General features: G+C 55.5%; 1 protein-coding gene across 2 annotated transcripts; it reads left to right on the top strand.

The window, feature by feature from the left end:
- Positions 1-932: 932 nt before the first annotated feature.
- RAB44 (RAB44, member RAS oncogene family) lies at positions 933-16,361 on the top strand. 2 transcript variants are annotated; one of them, XM_064635837.1, is made up of 17 exons: positions 933-1,239; positions 2,578-2,790; positions 2,873-2,987; positions 3,259-3,430; positions 3,708-3,851; positions 4,195-4,285; positions 4,406-4,501; positions 4,830-5,017; positions 5,373-5,421; positions 5,756-5,850; positions 6,298-6,692; positions 11,976-12,566; positions 13,264-13,345; positions 13,668-13,782; positions 14,539-14,640; positions 15,461-15,537; positions 15,993-16,361. In XM_064635837.1, the coding sequence occupies exons 2-17, from the start codon at positions 2,593-2,595 to the stop codon at positions 16,078-16,080; spliced, it is 2,598 nt and encodes an 865-aa protein (XP_064491907.1). In that variant the 5' UTR covers positions 933-1,239; positions 2,578-2,592; the 3' UTR covers positions 16,081-16,361. The 2 variants fall into 2 exon arrangements, with proteins under 2 accessions (XP_064491907.1, XP_064491908.1); XM_064635838.1 differs by lacking the exon at positions 933-1,239 and having other exon boundaries at positions 2,543-2,790.
- Positions 16,362-17,502: the final 1,141 nt, after the last annotated feature.

Raw genomic sequence — 17,502 nt, 5'->3', positions numbered from 1 at the left:
TGGCTGGTGCTGACCCTGGCACAGGCTGCTGGCACAGCTCTGCCACTGGAAACACGATGTCAGAGCCTTGCTGGGCAGAGGGCACTCTGCTTAGGGATATTTGGGGGTTTCCCCTCAAAAGCCTCCTCGGGGAGAGCAAAGCAAAAACTCAACCAGCAAACAGTGCCAGGGGTTGTGAGATGTGGGGACAAACAGCTCAGAGGAGGGTTTTGCAAACTGAGCCCCCCAGCCCAGCTGTGGGGATGCTTCAGGGTGGGGCAACCAGCACCAGCTTTGCTCAGATGAGTGGAAAAGAACCAGCTGAGCCCTCAGCTGACCCATAAATGCCCTGATGGAGCAGATGGACCTGAGGTGGCTGCTGCTTCTTTAGGTCAAACTGCAAATGAGCAGGACGTGTCTGGGAGGGTGGGATGGGGCTGGTTCCCAGCGAGGGATTTAACCAGCTGAGATGGGCAGAGTTACTCAGGGCATTGGCTTCCACCTCCTAAGTCCTGCCTTGTGAGCCTGGGGATGTTAATTCTAGTTATGACCTAAAGATAATAGTTTGTGTTTCCCCTTGCTTGAGTTCTCTTCCCATTTTGCAGTTAAAGTGGAGCAAAAATGCCCATGACCCACCAGATCCCCCTTTCCCCTTGTGACCCAGAGCACACGCAGCCCACGGGCTGGGTTTAGTGGGTTTAGTGCTGGGTTTAAAGCCAAGTTAATAACTCAGGCAGGAGCCTTGGAAAAAAGCATCAAAGAGCAGCACAGTGGGTGAGATCTCCAAACACTGGGACTAAAGAGCCTCCACAGGGGGGACTTGCAGGTTGTTCTGTTGTTGGTAGGATGTTGTGATCTGTGGGTTACAGATAGTCCTGTACTTTGGGTTATTTGGAGCTTTAAAATAACATTTGCTGTTTCCCTGCTGTTTTTCCCCTGCCCTGGACCATTGCAGACGAGCAGATGATGCGGATTTCTGCTGCAGTTCCCAATGCCTTTGCAGAGCTGCTTTGGGATCTGAAGGGTTTGAGGGGACCCTCTGGATGGGTCCTTCCCACACCCCTCTTGCAAGGCAGCAAACAGGAAACGTGTGAGCGCCGGCAGTTGAGTGTCACCCCCGAACGGAAAGCGCCTTGAGTAAGAGAAAATGAGAGCTCAGGCACGGGGTGCTGTGGGACCAGCACCTCCCCTGGCCCGGGGGGCCCCACTGCCTCGTGTGCCCCAAAACTGAGGGTCCCTCCCAGCACGTGGGAAGGGTAAGTTCTGCTGCCCCGGGGGTAGTTCGTGCATCATCTTAAGGAATAGGAAAGAGGGGAAATAAGGGTTTTTTCTTGCTGTTGGTGAGCTGTGGGAGGTTTTTTCTTGCTGCTTGTGGAGGACTGGGGGCTGGGGGCCCTTTTCTGATGGCTGGGAGCAGCATGGGGGGTTTTGGAGGGGAGGCAGGTTGCTGGTGATGCCGTGGGGGGCCCTGCTTGGCTGGGGGTGCACAATTCCCACCCCATCCCCCTGTTTGTTCAGTGCCTCTGTGGTGCACTGGGCTCAGCCCACCCCCTGGGGCTGGGGCAGGTAAGTGGGGGCTTCCTCATTCCTTAAACAACCCCCCTGCCCCCCCACAGCTCCCACTTTTGCTGCCTGGGGGCTCCCACTTCTGCTTTATGGGGCTGGGACCACCATCAAGGCACTTGGTTTCTGCCCTCCCGCAGTGTCCTGTGGGACTCCTGCAACTCCACATTTAAGGGTTGGGGCTGGTTTTGGGGCCTGTTCCCACGTTTCTGGAGCACACTGGGATTGAGGAGAATCGCTGTTTCTCATTGCCAAAGGAAAGAGGGCTGGGGAAGCCGGGGGTCTCCCCAGCTGGGAGAGGAAAGCTGGGCTCAAACACAGCCCCGGCTCTGCGTCACAGCTCTCCATGGCTGTGGGTTCCTTCCCTCGGTGTTTCAGCTTTGCTGCACAGAGAACAACCCCTCACAGGGGTGGCACAGTGGCTGTTGGTGTTGGCCACCCCCCCGGGGCTGGGGAGAAGGGAGTGGGGGGGGTCCCCAGCCCAGATCCCACAGGCCAGGGCAAGCACACGGCGTGATGGAAACCTCCCGAGGCCCCGCCGCTCTCCCCGGAGGTGACTCACAGCTGTGAAAACTGGGGGAGGAATTTTAAAGCTGCTGCTGAGCTCTGAGGAAGCAGGTGGAACCACCACGTCCCACTCAGACCTCCAGCATCGCCTTGGCTGGTCCTTTGCTGGCGTCACCTCCCGGCTGTGTCACCTCCCAGGTGCCCTGTGCAACCTCCACAGCCAGGGCACGGGAAGGTTTGGGATGGGTGCTTGGCTGGTGGCAGGAGAAGCTGCTCACCCAGTGTGTGCTGGGCTGGAATCCAGGGGGATGGCTGGGGGGAATGGCCACTGTTTGCTGTGGATCCAGGCTCTGTTTGTGCTGTGCAATCGGAGACAAGACCTTCTCTTCCTATTGCCAAACCCTTCTTGCACCAGCAAAATGAACTTCCAGCTTGGTCTCTCTCTGCCACCTCCCACCACGCTGGAGCAAAGCTTTCCAGCAAGGACAGAGCTGGCCAAGGCTCAGCACCCCCTGGTTTCCCGGGCAGGACGGAGCTGGAGCCATGTCCGAGCGCCGGGCGGGCACCAAGGGCCGGCGTCTGGGCTCCAGCCGGCGCAGACAGATCCGGGAGGGCTCCAGTGAGGTACCAGCACCTGGCCCAGGTGAGGAACAGCCATCTGAAATAGTGCAGAGGGTGCAGGACTTCCTCAGGGAGCAGGACAAGGACCAGGCAGGGTTCATCACCCGCTCAGACATACAGGTGAGGGATGGGGTTGTCTTCTGCAGGTGGCTGGAGACTGGGTGATGGGTTGGGTTATCCCCCTGATGTGCTCTGTTTTTAGAGATTCCAGGAGGAAGGTTTCCCGTGCAGCACAGAGGAGCTGGAGCTCGTCTTCGACGGGCTGGATGCTGCTGGCAGCGGGAGGTTGAGCACCGAGGAGTTCACTGCCGGGCTCCGTAAGTGCCACCCGCTGCCTCCAAACAGCCCAGGCTGGTCCTGGGCACGGCCCCAGTGCTCTGCTAGAGGGGTGGGAAGTGCTCCCCTTGCTGTGTGGCACGTGATGCCCCCGGATCGTCCCCATGCCCGGGTCTCAGCCCATGGCTCACCCGGTGAAGGGTCCCATTGTGCTGTAGCAGCTTGTTGAAGCCATGGGGTGCGAAGTGCCAGAGGTTTGGGCTTTGCTGGCCCCCCGGCTGGGCACTGAGCATTTGGGATATCTGTTGGCAGGGCAGTTCCTGAGCTCCCAAAAAGCTGCCAGGGAGCACCGGCGGCGGAAAACGGCGTCCAGGAGGGTCCAGTTGGTCCTCCCCAGCCCGGCCTTGGAAGGGGTGGACAGCGAGGAGAGGAGACACTTTGCTGCCTTTATGGACCAGCTGGGCACTGACAACGTCTCTGAAGAGTAAGTGCCCTGCTTAGCACCCATGGGTGTCCTGCAGGGAGGGTAGAGGGGGAAAGGCCTGGGGCAGGAGATCCCTGTGCAGACCAGGAGCCCAGAAATGTGTTGGAGGTGCCTTTGGCTCAAGCACAGGAGCAGGGGACAGGATCCCAGTGACCCCAATGCTCATCTGTCCCCACACATCCCGAATGGCGTGAGGTAAACAACCCAGGGCCCCACAGCTGGCCTGGTTTTGGGGGGCCCTGGGGGATCTCACCCCAAAACACCCCTGTCCCTGCAGACAGGAGATCTGGCAGCTCTGGGTGAAGCTCCGGCAGGACGAGCCCCAGCTCCTGGGCAACCTGGAGGACTTCCTGGCCAAGATGAGGCAGCGCATCCAAGAAGCCAAGAGCAAGAAGGAGGCTTTGGAGGTGACCCTGAACAAGTGAGTCATCACAGGGCAGTGGAGAGGGATGGGACGTGAAGGATGGGGACAGGGATGGGAAAGATGGCTCATCCCAGCCGTGGGAAGAAACCTGAGTGTTCTCAACATCTCCATCAGTGGCCAGAGCAGAGGTTTCGCTGGTCTTTGGGGTTGGGCTCCCTCTACAGTCAGGGATGGGATGGCAAAAGGGCTGGACTGTGTTGGACATATCCATGCTGGGTGAACCCCCCTGGGCAAACCTGGCTGCAGCCAGAGGGTCCTGTGGGCAATGTGGGGTCCCTGGGGCCTGCACCCCCTGCAGCAGGGTCTGACCACCCACCCCTTCCCCTCGCTGTCCCCACAGGCGTGTGGCTGAGCACGACAAGGAGGTGCAGCAGCTCTGCGAGGTCCTGGAGCAGCAGATCCAGCAGGAGCAGCAGCGGCTGGAGCAGAAAGTGGGTCACCAGCTGCTCCTCTCCCTTTGCTGCCCACCCCAGGGGGACCCAGCACCCTCAAACCCCCTTGGCAGCTCCCAGATGGGTGAGTGGGTGCCAGTGTCCTTGTTGCCATCCCAGAGCATGGCCCGGAGCCACCAGCAGGGCGCGGAGCTGCAGCGGGTGCTGGACGCCAGCGAGAGGGAGGTGCAGCGCTTGGTCACGGCACAGATGGAGGTGGGCTGGCCCCAAACCCTGCCCCTTTATGTGTTATGGGTTCTCTGGGCTGTGCTGTAACAACACCACGGTGTTGTACAGCTGATCCCAGTCTGTCCCCAGCAGCCCCTGTAGCAGGTTGTCACACAGGACCCTCATCTCCACCTTTTCCACCCCCATCCCCACACTCCCCCACACCCCCAGGGGACACAAGTTGAGTTTCCCACCCACCATCCTCACGGGGGGGAGGGGGGAAATTCAGCCCAGGGTCTAGAGGAGGTGGTTATCCATGAATTATTTTACCTGGGGATTTTGGTGGGCTGTGAGTGTCCTGGTTGCCATCCCACAGCTGGAGCGGCGGTGCCGCAGCCTCCGCAGCACCCAGCAAGTCACCAGCACGGAAAACCGGGAGCTGGAGGCGAGCAACAGGATGCTGGAGGATCACCTGCAGCACCTCCACCAGCAGCTCAAGCAGACCCAGGGGCACCTGAGGACAATGAGGGCTACAGTGGCTTGGGAGCACGTGGAGGAGCCAGGGTGAGTGGCCGAGTGATGTGTCTGCACATATGTGGTTTCCTCCCGGATGGGTCTCAGTCATCATGGTGCTTCAGAGGTCTCCATGGTACAGATTAACCATGGCTTGGTATGAAAAGCAGCAGGGAAAAAAGGTAGGACTATCAGCACCATGCACTGCACCCGTCCCTTGAGGACAGTGCCAGCAGAGATGGGGATGCCCTTCACCCAGAAGGACCCAGCTAGGACTGCTCCAAGGGTGGTGGGGTTTGCTGTCCTGCTCTATCACTGCCCTGGGGGCTGAGGAGAGCCCTGGGGCAGGGGTGGACGTGGTGAAGAGGGTGCAACTGCCATTTTGACCCCTGTGCTCTGTTTGCAGGGACAGAGCTGTGGCAGAGTTACCCAGCGAGATGCCAATGTCTCCACAGGTACTTGAGCTGGGTGTGTGGGCACAGGATGAGGTGTCCACCCTCCAGAGCGTTGTGCTGCTCAGTTTGGGACTGCTGGGGAGCCCAGGAGCACAGGGTGCTCCTGCAGCTGAGGCACTGCCTCCCCTGAAAGCTTCCTCACATGGGGCTGTCACGATGCCATGCAGATGTTTGGGAAGGGAGGGGGCAGCAGCACCTTAGTTCTGGTACCCCCAAGACTTTGGGTGGGTACATCTGGATACCTGCTGAAGAGCTCAGCATTGTTTCAGGTGGATACACTCCCTCACCAAGAGTTTTTCTCTTTCCTCTCCCCTTCTCACCTTGTTTCCTGCAGATGAGTCCGGGGAAGAGCGAGAAGTTCCGCTCGGAGATGCGGATCAGGCTGGGATCCCAGAGTGAGGAACGCAAAGCCAAGAACACCCACCAAGTGTAAGGGGTCCTGGGCAGCAGCTGCTGCTCCCACATGTGCCCCTGGGGTCTGTGAGCCAGTGCTGAGCCCCCAGGTCCTTCCTTCACCCTCCCCAGGCAAACCATGATATTTAGTCCTTTTAATGCTCCCCTCCCACCCACTCATCTCTCATCCTGGAGATCACATCTCTTATCCCAGCTCATCGCTCCCTTGGCTCAGGAACTTGCTGTACCTGGCTGAGAGACGTCTTTTCATGTCTGATAATGTTGACATAGATACTTGTCCCCACTGCTTCCTGTGTGAACCCCAAGTGCACCCAGAGGGTAAATAAAATCAGGTTTGGAGAGGGATGGGGTGAGGTGGCAGATCAGAGGCCCCCTGGGACTGGCCAAGGATGGGAGGGAGCTGGAGCCTGATGTGGGAACTGGGCTCATCCCCCCCCCCCCCCCATTTTCTGCCCTTTCCAGGGTTTGGGAAATGCTGCCAGCAGAAATAAGCATTTCAGGAGCCCCTCCAAGAGTGAGCTCTGCAGAAGAGGAGCCCTTCCCAGAACATCTGAAAGAGGAACACTTCTCTGACCAAAGCTCTTTGCTAAGAGAGATGAATGATGCAATAGCAGCTCTGAGCAAACATCTGAAGGCACAGGCACCGGGTGCACCCCCTGCTCTGGCAGACACTGCCAGTCACCCCCAGGATGATGCTGAGCCCCAAGCAGAGCAGGAGGCAGCCACAGCCCATGGAACAACCCCTGGGGTTCTGCAGGACACCCTCCCTGGGCACGTCAGCCATGAGCTGTTTGAAGGAGACCTGAAAGAAGGACCAGCCACAGCCGAGTTTCGTGCTCTGGATGTGACACAGGCTGGTGCGTCCGTGGGAGCCGGGCACCACATGGCTCAGGAGCCAGGGGCAGAGCAGGGAGAGAGCCCAGAGGAGGCACAGAGGATGATATTCCTGCAAGGAAAGGGTGCTGGTGTGAAGGAGATGGTGCTAAAGGTGACAGAGCACCTGGGAGAGAGCAAGGAAGCAGGAGAGCAGGCAGTGATGGAGGTGGAGGGAGCAGGGTGGATGCAGGAAAACACAGGTTGGGAAAAGGCACAGCTCCTGGGAGAAGCTGAGGAAGCAGGGATAAGACAGGGAGAAAGTTTGGAGGCAGGTCTGGGGCTACCTGAGGCTGGGCAGGCAGGTCTAGCAGAAGAGGTTCAGCCAGGGGCAGCTCCAGGTGAACGTGCACAGGCCCTGGGCATGGCACTGCAGGAACGGGCTCATCCATCACTGGGGCTCTCTGAGAAACTGGAAATAGAGCTGGGAGAGCACCTGGAGCCAGAGCCACCGTCCCGGGGTGAGGCACAGGTGGGAGCAGCCCAGGGGGATGTTGTCACCCCGGAGGTGACCGCGGCTCCTGGCCCCGGGGTGCAGGAGGAGGAGGAGCAGGAGCGTGTCAGGGCCGAGCTGCAGCCCCAGGGAGAGCCCTCGGGTGCCGAAGTGCTGCCAGCCCCAGCTGGGCACGGAATGAGCCGCAGAGCCGGGGGCGAGGAAGAGGAGGTGGAGGAAACACAGCCCCGGGAGGCAGAGCTGCAGCTGCAGGGCGGGTCTGTGCGGGGGGACGCGGGGCGGGGAGGCAGCGCGGGGGCCGAGGTGCCGCTGGCAGCGGCTGTGCCACCCCCCGACGTGCGGGAAGGGGGCGTGGGAGCAGATGTGGAACCGCTGGAGGCCCAGAACAGCGATACCGACACCATGCAGGTGCTGGCAGAGGTGGAGGCAGGTCTGCAGGTCTCCAGCGAGGCTGGATCCCCAGGGACAGAGCAGGGAGGGAGCGTGGATCCAGCTGTGCAGCCACTGGAGGAGGAGGACGAGCCACAGCTGGGGCTGGGGGAAGAAAGGGGGGCTGCTGAGGTGCCCAGTGAGGGTCCTTCCTTCACAGAAACACCTGCAGGGAGCTCAGGCCTGTGTGAGCTGTTCCCAGTTAGGTCTCAGGCGTGGGAACTGGTGGAGGCAGAGGATGCCCAGGTAGATGTGCAGCTGCGTGGGGGTCTCAGCCCAGAAACCTTGTGGGGAGGGAAGGGTGGAACAGACATTCAGCTTGAGGAGGAGGAGGGTGGGGCACAAGGACAGGGGGAGTGTGAGCTGCCACAGGAGCCTGTGCTTGAACCACATGGAGCAGCAGTTGGGAAGGCAGAGGGGGTTGGTGCTGGTGTGCAACCACAGGAGGCTGAAAGCCTGGACACACTGGAGGACCAGAACACTGCTGGCAACGTGCAGCTGCTTACAGAGGTGGATGAGCTCAAACTGACCCCAGGAGGGAGCACAGAGGCAGATCTGCAGCTCTTGGGTGAGGCTGGATCCACAGGGACAGAACAAGGAGGGAGATTAGATCCAGATGTGCAGCCTCTGGATCAGGTCAATAAAGCAGAGTTTCTGGAAATGGAGGCAGAGGATGCCCAGGTAGATGTGCAGCTGCGTGGGGGTCTCAGCCCAGGAGCCCCGTGGGGAGGAGAGGGTGGAACAGCCATTCAGCTCGAGGAGGAGGGTGGGGCACAAGGACAGGGGGAGTGTGAGCTGCCACAGGAGCCTGGGCTTGATCCACAGGGAGCAGCAGTTGGGCAGGGAGAGGAGGCTGGTGCTGGTGTGCAGCTGTGGGAAGGGGCTGCAAGCCTGGACACATCAGAGAACCAGAGCACTGCTGGCAATGTGCTGCTTACAGAGGTGGATAAGCTCGAATCAGCCCCAGGAAGAAGCACAGAGTCAGATCTGCAGCCCCTGAGTGAGACTGACTCCCTGGGGTCAGAGCAGGGAGGGAGTGTGGATCCAGGAGTGCAACCCCTGGACCAGGTGAATACAGTAGAATTAGTGGAAATGGTGGAGACAGAAGAGTCCTGGAGTGATAAGCAACTGAGTGGAGATGCCAGCCCAGAAAAACTCCAGGAAGAAGGGCACCATGCAGCCATGGAGCTCGGGGATGAGGCTGAGGACTGGGGACAAGGACAGGGTGAACGTGGACTGCCACAGGAGCCTGTGCTGGACACACTGGAGCACCAGGGCACTGGTGACAACGTGCAGCTGCTTACAGAGGTGGATGAGCTCAGACTGACCCCAGGAGGGAGCACAGAGGCAGATCTGCAGCTCTTGAGTGAGGCTGGATCCACAGGGACAGAGCAGGGAGGGAGTTTGGATCCAGATGTGCAGTCCCTGGATCAGGTGGATGAACAAGAGTTAGTGGAAATGGAGGCAGAGGGTGCCCAGACAGACACACAACTGGGTGGGGGTCTCAGCCCAGGAGCTCCATGGGGAGGGGAGGGTGAAAAAGCTGTTCAGCTGGAGCAGGAGGAGGAGGATAGAGGACAAGGACAGGGTGAGTGTGAGCTGCCATTGGAGCCTGTGCTTGATGTGCAAGGAGCAGCAGTCGGGCAGGGAGAAGGGGCTGGTGAAGACATGCAATCACAGGAGGAGGCTGAAAGCCTGGACACACTGAAAGACCAGAGCAGTGATGCCACTGTTCAGTCACTTGCAGAGGAGGAGGAGCTCAAAGTGACTCCAGGAGGGAGCACAGAGGCAGGTCTGCAGCTCTTGGGTGAGGCTGGATCCACAGGGACAGAGCAGGGAGGAAGCACAGACCCAGGTGTGCAACCACTGGATCAGGTAGATGGACAAGGGATTCTGGAAACGGAGGCAGAGGATGCCCAGGTAGATGTGCAGCTGCGTGGGGGTCTCAGCCCAGGAGCCCCGTGGGGAGGGGAGGGTGGAACAGCCATTCAGCTCGAGGAGGAGGGTGGGGCACAAGGACAGGGGGAGTGTGAGCTGCCACAGGAGCCTGGGCTTGATCCACAGGGAGCAGCAGTTGGGCAGGGAGAGGAGGCTGGTGCTGGTGTGCAGCTGTGGGAAGGGGCTGCAAGCCTGGACACATCAGAGAACCAGAGCACTGCTGGCAATGTGCTGCTTACAGAGGTGGATAAGCTCGAATCAGCCCCAGGAAGAAGCACAGAGTCAGATCTGCAGCCCCTGAGTGAGACTGACTCCCTGGGGTCAGAGCAGGGAGGGAGTGTGGATCCAGGAGTGCAACCCCTGGACCAGGTGAATACAGTAGAATTAGTGGAAATGGTGGAGACAGAAGAGTCCTGGAGTGATAAGCAACTGAGTGGAGATGCCAGCCCAGAAAAACCCCAGGAAGAAGGGCACCATGCAGCCATGGAGCTCGGGGATGAGGCTGAGGACTGGGGACAAGGACAGGGTGAACGTGGACTGCCACAGGAGCCTGTGCTGGACACACTGGAGCACCAGGGCACTGGTGACAACGTGCAGCTGCTTACAGAGGTGGATGAGCTCAGACTGACCCCAGGAGGGAGCACAGAGGCAGATCTGCAGCTCTTGGGTGAGGCTGGATCCACAGGGACAGAGCAGGGAGGGAGTTTGGATCCAGATGTGCAGTCCCTGGATCAGGTGGATGAACAAGAGTTAGTGGAAATGGAGGCAGAGGGTGCCCAGACAGATACACAACTGGGTGGGGGTCTCAGCCCAGGAGCTCCATGGGGAGGGGAGGGTGAAAAAGCTGTTCAGCTGGAGCAGGAGGAGGAGGATGGAGGACAAGGACAGGGTGAGTGTGAGCTGCCATTGGAGCCTGTGCTTGATGTGCAAGGAGCAGCAGTTGGGCAGGGAGAAGGGGCTGGTGAAGACATGCAATCACAGGAGGAGGCTGAAAGCCTGGACACACTGAAAGACCAGAGCACTGATGCCACTGTTCAGTCACTTGCAGAGGAGGAGGAGCTCAAAGTGACTCCAGGAGGGAGCACAGAGGCAGGTCTGCAGCTCTTGGGTGAGGCTGGATCCACAGGGACAGAGCAGGGAGGAAGCACAGACCCAGGTGTGCAACCACTGGATCAGGTAGATGGACAAGGGATTCTGGAAACGGAGGCAGAGGATGCCCAGGTAGATGTGCAGCTGCGTGGGGGTCTCAGCCCAGGAGCCCCGTGGGGAGGGGAGGGTGGAACAGCCATTCAGCTCGAGGAGGGTGGGGCACAAGGACAGGGGGAGTGTGAGCTGCCACAGGAGCCTGTGCTTGATCCACAGGGAGCAGCAGTTGGGCAGGGAGAGGAGGCTGGTGCTGGTGTGCAGCTGTGGGAAGGGGCTGCAAGCCTGGACACATCAGAGAACCAGAGCACTGCTGGCAACGTGCAGCTGCTTACAGAGGTGGATAAGCTCGAATCAGCCCCAGGAAGAAGCACAGAGTCAGATCTGCAGCCCCTGAGTAAGACTGACTCCCTGGGGTCAGAGCAGGGAGGGAGTGTGGATCCAGGAGTGCAACCCCTGGACCAGGTGGATAAAGCAGAGTTGGTGGAAATGGAGACACAGGACTCCTGGACAGACATGCAGCTGTTTGGGCGTGCCAGCCCAGAAACCCCCCAGGGAAAGGGGGACAATGCAGCTGTGCAGCTCAGGGATGAGGCTGAGGATGGGGGACAAGGACAGGGTGAACTCGTGCTTGATCCACAGGGAGCAAGAGCCAGGCAGGGAGAGGGGGTTGGTGCAGGAGCACAACTACGAGAGGAGGCTGAAAGCCTGGACACACTGGAGGGCCAGAGCACTGGTGCCAATATGCAGCTGCTTACAGAGGAGGATGAGCTCAAATTGACCCCAGGGGGGAGTGCAGAGACAGGTGTGGCACCCCTGGGTGCAGCTGGGATGTGGGAAGGGGAGCAGAGCCTGACTCCAGGTGTTGGGGCAGGTCTGTGTGCAGCTCACATCACAGACACGTGGCAGGGAGCTGCTGCTGCACATGTGCCCCCTCCAGCTGAGGCTGATTCATATCCTGGGCCTGTCACTGCTGCAGAGGGTCTTGGTCTGGAAGCAAAGCTGGGAGCACCCACTGGTCCTGATGGGCACATCCTGGGGGATACCCAGGCACTGGAATTACCACAGGGAGAGAGGGCTGCTGCAGAGGGGAGGCCTCTGGATGGAGCTCAAGGTCTGGAAGTGGTGCAGGGAGAGAGGCTGGAGGCAGGGGTGAGGAATGTGGTCGAAACCCAGGGTCTAGGACGAAGTCAGGGCCACGATGACGGTGTGTCTGCACCGGCCTCCCCGGTCTCCGAGGTGCCGTCACAAACTGGCACAGTAGAGCTGGAAAGGATGATGCAGGAGGATGTTCTCATTCCAGATGTGTGGCGGGTTTGTGCTTCAGGGCAGGCAGCCCAAAGCGAGCTCCAGGAGCAGGTCTCAGCACAGGGACACCAGGTGAGGATTCCCACCCCTGCCCAGCGGCCGGAGGGGAAGACCCCGCGTGTGGTGGAACCAGAGCAGGCGGCTGCCGGACCTGCTGAGCCTCCAAAGCAAGAGGTGCCACCAGTGTCAACCCCTCAGCTGAGGGTCCAACCGCAGGAAGATGCTGGGAATGATCAGCTGGGGATGGTTCTCACAGACAGCTCCCTGGGGGATGCAGCCAACAGCTGTGTGCAGCCTCAAAGGCAGCTCTTGGGAGAGCAGAGCGAAGACCTCAGAGCTGGTCAACGAGAGAAGCCGCAACAGTTTGGTCAGAAAACGAGCCAGGAAGGCGAGCCCAGCCCAGGAGAGCCAGAGGCTGTGACTGCAGAGGGAGCAGGAGCTGCCCCAAAGGGTTGTCCTAAAGCTCCCCTGGACCCAGACCATCTCTACAACGTGCTGTTTGTCGGGGACTCCCACGTGGGCAAAACATCGTTCCTGTACCGGTTACACGCCGACAGCTTCAACCCCAACCTCACCGCCACAGTGGGTAGGTCTCCTCCAGCTCTTCTCTCTTGGATCACCACTGCAACTCCCTTTCCTCCACCCCACAAGCTGCTGGTGATCTTTACATGCCTGTTACAGCTCACACCAAGCGTGTGGTACAACCCCCCCCCAGGGGCCAACCAGAACCACCAAATTCCCACGCCTGGATGCTCGTGAGCAGGCACCAATACCAGTGGCTCTCATGCTTCCCCCTTTGCCTTTCAGATCTATTCTCTTCTCTTCACCCCACTTCTCCCAGAGTCCATATTCTAAAATGAAGAGAGTGGTGAATAGTATTTAGTGATGATATTTGCAGATCTCTTTGCAGGGGTATGTTAATCTCAACCTGAAAGTAAACATACATTAAGCCATGAGCACTGTAATTTTTCAATCATTTTGTAACATTTAAGTGCAAAAATAACCCTATTTAGCACGTAGTTTTTTAAATACATAAAGGCAAATATTGTATCTATCTGTTGTGGCTTGGCTAAGCTCTTTATATTTGCATTCTTATATATTTTTCTCTTGAGTACAAGGGTATAAGAATACAAGGGTATAAGAATACAAGGGTATTCACTTCTCTTAAACCAACGCCTGGGGCTGCAGCCTCAGTCCACTCTACACCATGTTCCTTCTCCATCCATCCTCTGTCACAGGGAGGAATGCTGCAGTATCCAAATATCCCCTTTTGTGTCTTCCAGGCCTGGATTATCGGATCAAAAACCTGGTTGTGGACAACAAGCGCTTTGCCCTCCGCCTGTGGGACTCAGCTGGGCAGGAGAGGTGAGGTGCTGTGCTGTTGCTGAAGGACACAACCTGTGGCTTTCTTTCTCCTGCTGGTTTGGTGGATATGAATGTTCTTGGCTTTGCTAAGCAAAGGAGGGGCTAAGGAGGGACTCTGTACAGCACGTGATCTGATAGAGCACAATAAAGGAAGTAATTAAGATAAAACTGGCACTGGGGCTGGCCTCTGCCATCAGGACAAGAGCCAAACCTGGGGGGAGCCTTTTTTTGTAGACATTCCCAGTTATCCCTCTAGGATTTCACGTCACTCTGAGGCAAAACCTCCTCAAGCTGTGCTGGTGACCCTCTGAATTGCTGACAGGTACCACAGCATGACCAAGCAGTTCTTCCGGAAGGCGGACGGGGTCGTGCTCATGTACGACATCACATCCCAATACTCCTTCTCCGACGTGAGGTACTGGCTCAGCTGCATCCAGGTGGGTGAAGTCCAAGAGTTCTTGGAGCTGGTGGTGACTCTGAAACCAGCATTTCCCCACCTCACCTCTGCCACTGGTTAGGGATGGACATCTAGGGGTGGCCAAGCGCTTTGGCAGGGGGACTCTGCTTGGCTTTGGTTATGAAATAATTTTTCTTGGAGGATTTAAATCAAATACAGACAATTTTCATATTTTTCCAGTGTTTCCTGGAGTAATTTGTTAGGATAATGAGCAACTCTTGAAAAAGTAAAAACCATTGCAGAGGAATGGAAAAATGTTGAAACTGATTTTAGAGGAATGGAAAATGTTGAAGCTGATTTTGATAATGCTTTTAAATCAAAAATTGTCCACTTTGAGTCCACACAAAGGGGAGGTGACTCATGTCTTACTAAAAACTTCTCGTCAGAGATTTCCATTTGAGTACAAAGCCACTGTTTAAGATCTCTGGAACAAAATAGGATGTTGCCTTGCTCAGTGCATGTAATCCCAGCCAGAACACCTCCAGGAGGGTTCCTGAAGCTGAACACAAAGTAAATTCATTTCATGCCCTGTTAGTAGACCAGGACAGATGATTTAAGGGGAAAAAATAATTTCTTAAACGCTGTTAAACTTGTTTAAGAATTTACAGTTTTGTTATCAGCCCAAATCCATGGGCATCCTCTCATGGTGTTCCAAGAAGTGTGTAGACAGTGTGGCCAGCTGGGATTCAAGGGAGATTCAGATGCTCTCCTGATTCTCCCCTCTTTGATTACTCAGGAAGCAGCAGAGGATGGAGTTGCTGTTCTGCTTCTTGGGAACAAAACCGACTGTGCTGCCGAGAGACAGGTCCCTGTGAAGGAGGGGGAATGCCTGGCCAAGGTAGGTGGTGAAGTGTGTCCACCCAAGCTTGGCAGGGACAGCTATGGATGGATTCCACCAGCCTGAGGACCTGGAGAAAGGTGGAATCCCCTAATTTACCCCTCATGCACCAGTGGTTGGCAAAGTGCTCTCTGGACCCATCTCTTGCCCTTCCCTGCCTTGCTTTCCCTTTGCTGTTTTAGCTTCAGCTCAGCACCACCCCAGTAAATCAGTTTATGGAACTGGATCTGTGAATTAAAACATCTGCTTGTCTTTGCTGTGAAGTGTCACACATCTTCTTAGCACCATAAAAACAATAAACCCATCAAGCCCTATCCTGTTTGAAAGATACTGAAATACTTAAAGTACAGTTAATCTCTACAAATATAGATGGTTAATAAAAATTAGGTGAGAAGAACGAGAAGAACCTCATCTTTACCAAGTTAATTTTAAAGTTTATGGGAGTTGGGCCAGTATCCATCGAATGGTTTTACAAAGGAGACAGCAGGGCAAGGGAATAGATGCTTATTTTCCCAAATTGGTCACTGTCAGGCACAAATGAGCTGGTAACATCTAGTTATGTCTCTGCTAACCAAAGGACATCACATCTCACACTGCTTTGCAGTGTCAGCCTTTTCCTTGGTGTTAAAAGTTGGAGTCATAGCGACCAAAATACTGGATTTCACCCTCACATTCCAGTAGATAAGTTACTGAGTTATTTGTTTCCTTGATTCCTTCCTGTTTCCCCTTGACAGTGACTGTCCTATGGCTGTTTATTCCCATATTAGAGCTATTCCAGGGCAAGAATATTACATTTCTGTTTGGGATCTGTGTCTTCCAGGAGCATCAGCTCATGTTCTACGAGTGCAGTGCTGCCTCGGGCCACAATGTCTTGGAGTCCATGGTCAGCTTCATCAGGTGAGGGGAGTGTGCTTGGGTTCTGCCAGCTCTCCTCTGTTTAATGGGCTCCCTCCCTGCTTTTTTAACTCCAAATTCTGGTGTGTCACTGCCACCAGAGGCTCCATGTGTCCAAACATCAGGGAGAACTCAGGGCAGCACGTGCATGGCTGGGGTGAGCCAGAGGAGTGCTGTAAGTTGTCTCCTGAACACTCAGAATTGCAAGGAGATTAATAAAACCCTTTTTGGGATGCTGCTGGTTTCCCTCTGCATCGACTGAAACAAATTCTGTCTGTGATTTGATTTAGGTTGGTGTTTTTAGCAGAGTCCCCAGTTCTCAGATCACGCAGAGCTGGAAGGCTCCTGACTCCTTCCAGCCTTGCTGAGCCTCCTTTTCCAAGGCTTGTCGAGAGAAAGAGCACAGCAATATGAAATATAGGGAAAATACCCACCTGACTTGCTTCCTTTTCTCCCAGGTTGCTCAAAGTTCGTGAAGATGAATTAAAAAAAAAGGCAGAAGAGGTACCAAAGGCACCCCAGAAGAAAAAGAACTGCTGCTGGTGATGGACAGACCCCCCCACCGTGATTTTAAACTGCAGGGACAGCCAGAAAAGCATAAAAATAGCCCTTGGACACCTTCTCTGCTCCCTGTGTGTTTTTCTTGCCTGATATTCCTTGGATGCTGAGAGCAAAAGGCACTGTGGAGAAGCTCCTGCCATGCCCCAGGGCACACCAGCCCTCCAAAATGCTTGTTGGGAAACTTTATCACTTTCTTTTGGAGATAAAAAAAAAAACAAAGAAAGAGGTAGAAAAGGAACCTGGCTGGATCTGAGATGCTGGAATGACACTGGAATCAGCAGGGAGCAAAACCAAGCCTTGGGATAGAAGAAATGAATACCTGGAGTCACCCAAGTATATAAAAAAAGGGGGTTTAAGGCTGTTGGTGTTCTGGGCAGTGGGGACTTTTTGGATTGGATTTACCTGGAACAATGGGACATTCAATTTATCCTAACTGCACTTAAATCTCTCCAATTAGGCAAGGTAAAGCTAATTTTTCCCTCTCCTGGTTCATCCTGCCAGTGAGCAGTGATGGGTCCTGACAGAAACCTACTGAATATTTTGCTCAAAATAAGTTCAAAAGCCCCAAGAGCACATCCAGGCTAACAAAAAGATAAATGCTTCTGAGAGCTTTTTGCATCGTGTTGCCCCCAGAGCAGATTTTTGGACTATTGCAGCAAATCCCAGGCTGGGCAGGGAAGAGGGAGCTGCTGCATCCTGTCCTTCTGCAACTGAGCCAGCTCTTTATTGGTTTTAAACCCAGCTTGAAAAGTCTAAATAAGCACATGTCACAATTTCAAGGGCTGTTTTCTTTTGTTTTCTTTTTACAGCTTGATACAACTGTATTTTTTGCAGGGGAAAAAAAAACCCACACGCAGACTAAATAAGTAAGAATACCAGTGCTTATGTTTTAGTATTTTTATCAGTTCTGTGTAAGTTCCCAGCAGTTCAACAGGAGTATTTAAAGACTGTGTTTATATGCAGGTTTTGGGGAAATAATTCTGCCTAATTGGGTTTGCTTTTTGTTATTTATATGAATATAATGGCAAAGCATAATAGTAGCCAGTTTCTGCTTTAGAAAAATAAAGTGACAACAAGAGTGGGGTTTGTAGTAACACCATATATTTTTATATATAATTATATATGTGTTATATATCCCAGCTTCACCAGCCAGGTATAACTTTGCAGTGACACAGGAATTTCTGAGTCTTTTAGGATGGGTTATCTCCCCTGCACACCCCAATTTATCTCCCCTGCACACCCCAGTTTGTCCCCCCAGCCCTCTGTACTCTAAATTCTCCATCCCCTACGTGTCTTCCCCAAGCCTGTCCCAACTCATCTTCCCTTGGCCCTATCATTTAAATGCTTTCTTTTCTTGGTGCAGTGTATTTATGCTCCCATTCCATGTCTATCCCTCTTTACCATGTT

The sequence above is a fragment of the Pseudopipra pipra genome, chromosome 25 (assembly GCF_036250125.1).
Source record: "Pseudopipra pipra isolate bDixPip1 chromosome 25, bDixPip1.hap1, whole genome shotgun sequence".
NCBI classification, from domain to species: domain Eukaryota; kingdom Metazoa; phylum Chordata; class Aves; order Passeriformes; family Pipridae; genus Pseudopipra; species Pseudopipra pipra.
This window is presented reverse-complemented; position numbering and strand designations above follow the sequence as displayed.

Bases quoted from the DNA above. Each gene is read 5' to 3' on its own strand.
- RAB44 (XM_064635837.1), top strand. From the start codon at position 2,593: ATGTCCGAGCGCCGGGCGGGCACCAAGGGCCGGCGTCTGGGCTCCAGC. The intron at 3,852-4,194 runs GTGAGTCATCAC...CTGTCCCCACAG, and splicing joins TTGGAGGTGACCCTGAACAA to GCGTGTGGCTGAGCACGACA. The intron at 13,783-14,538 runs GTGGGTGAAGTC...TTGATTACTCAG, and splicing joins ACTGGCTCAGCTGCATCCAG to GAAGCAGCAGAGGATGGAGT.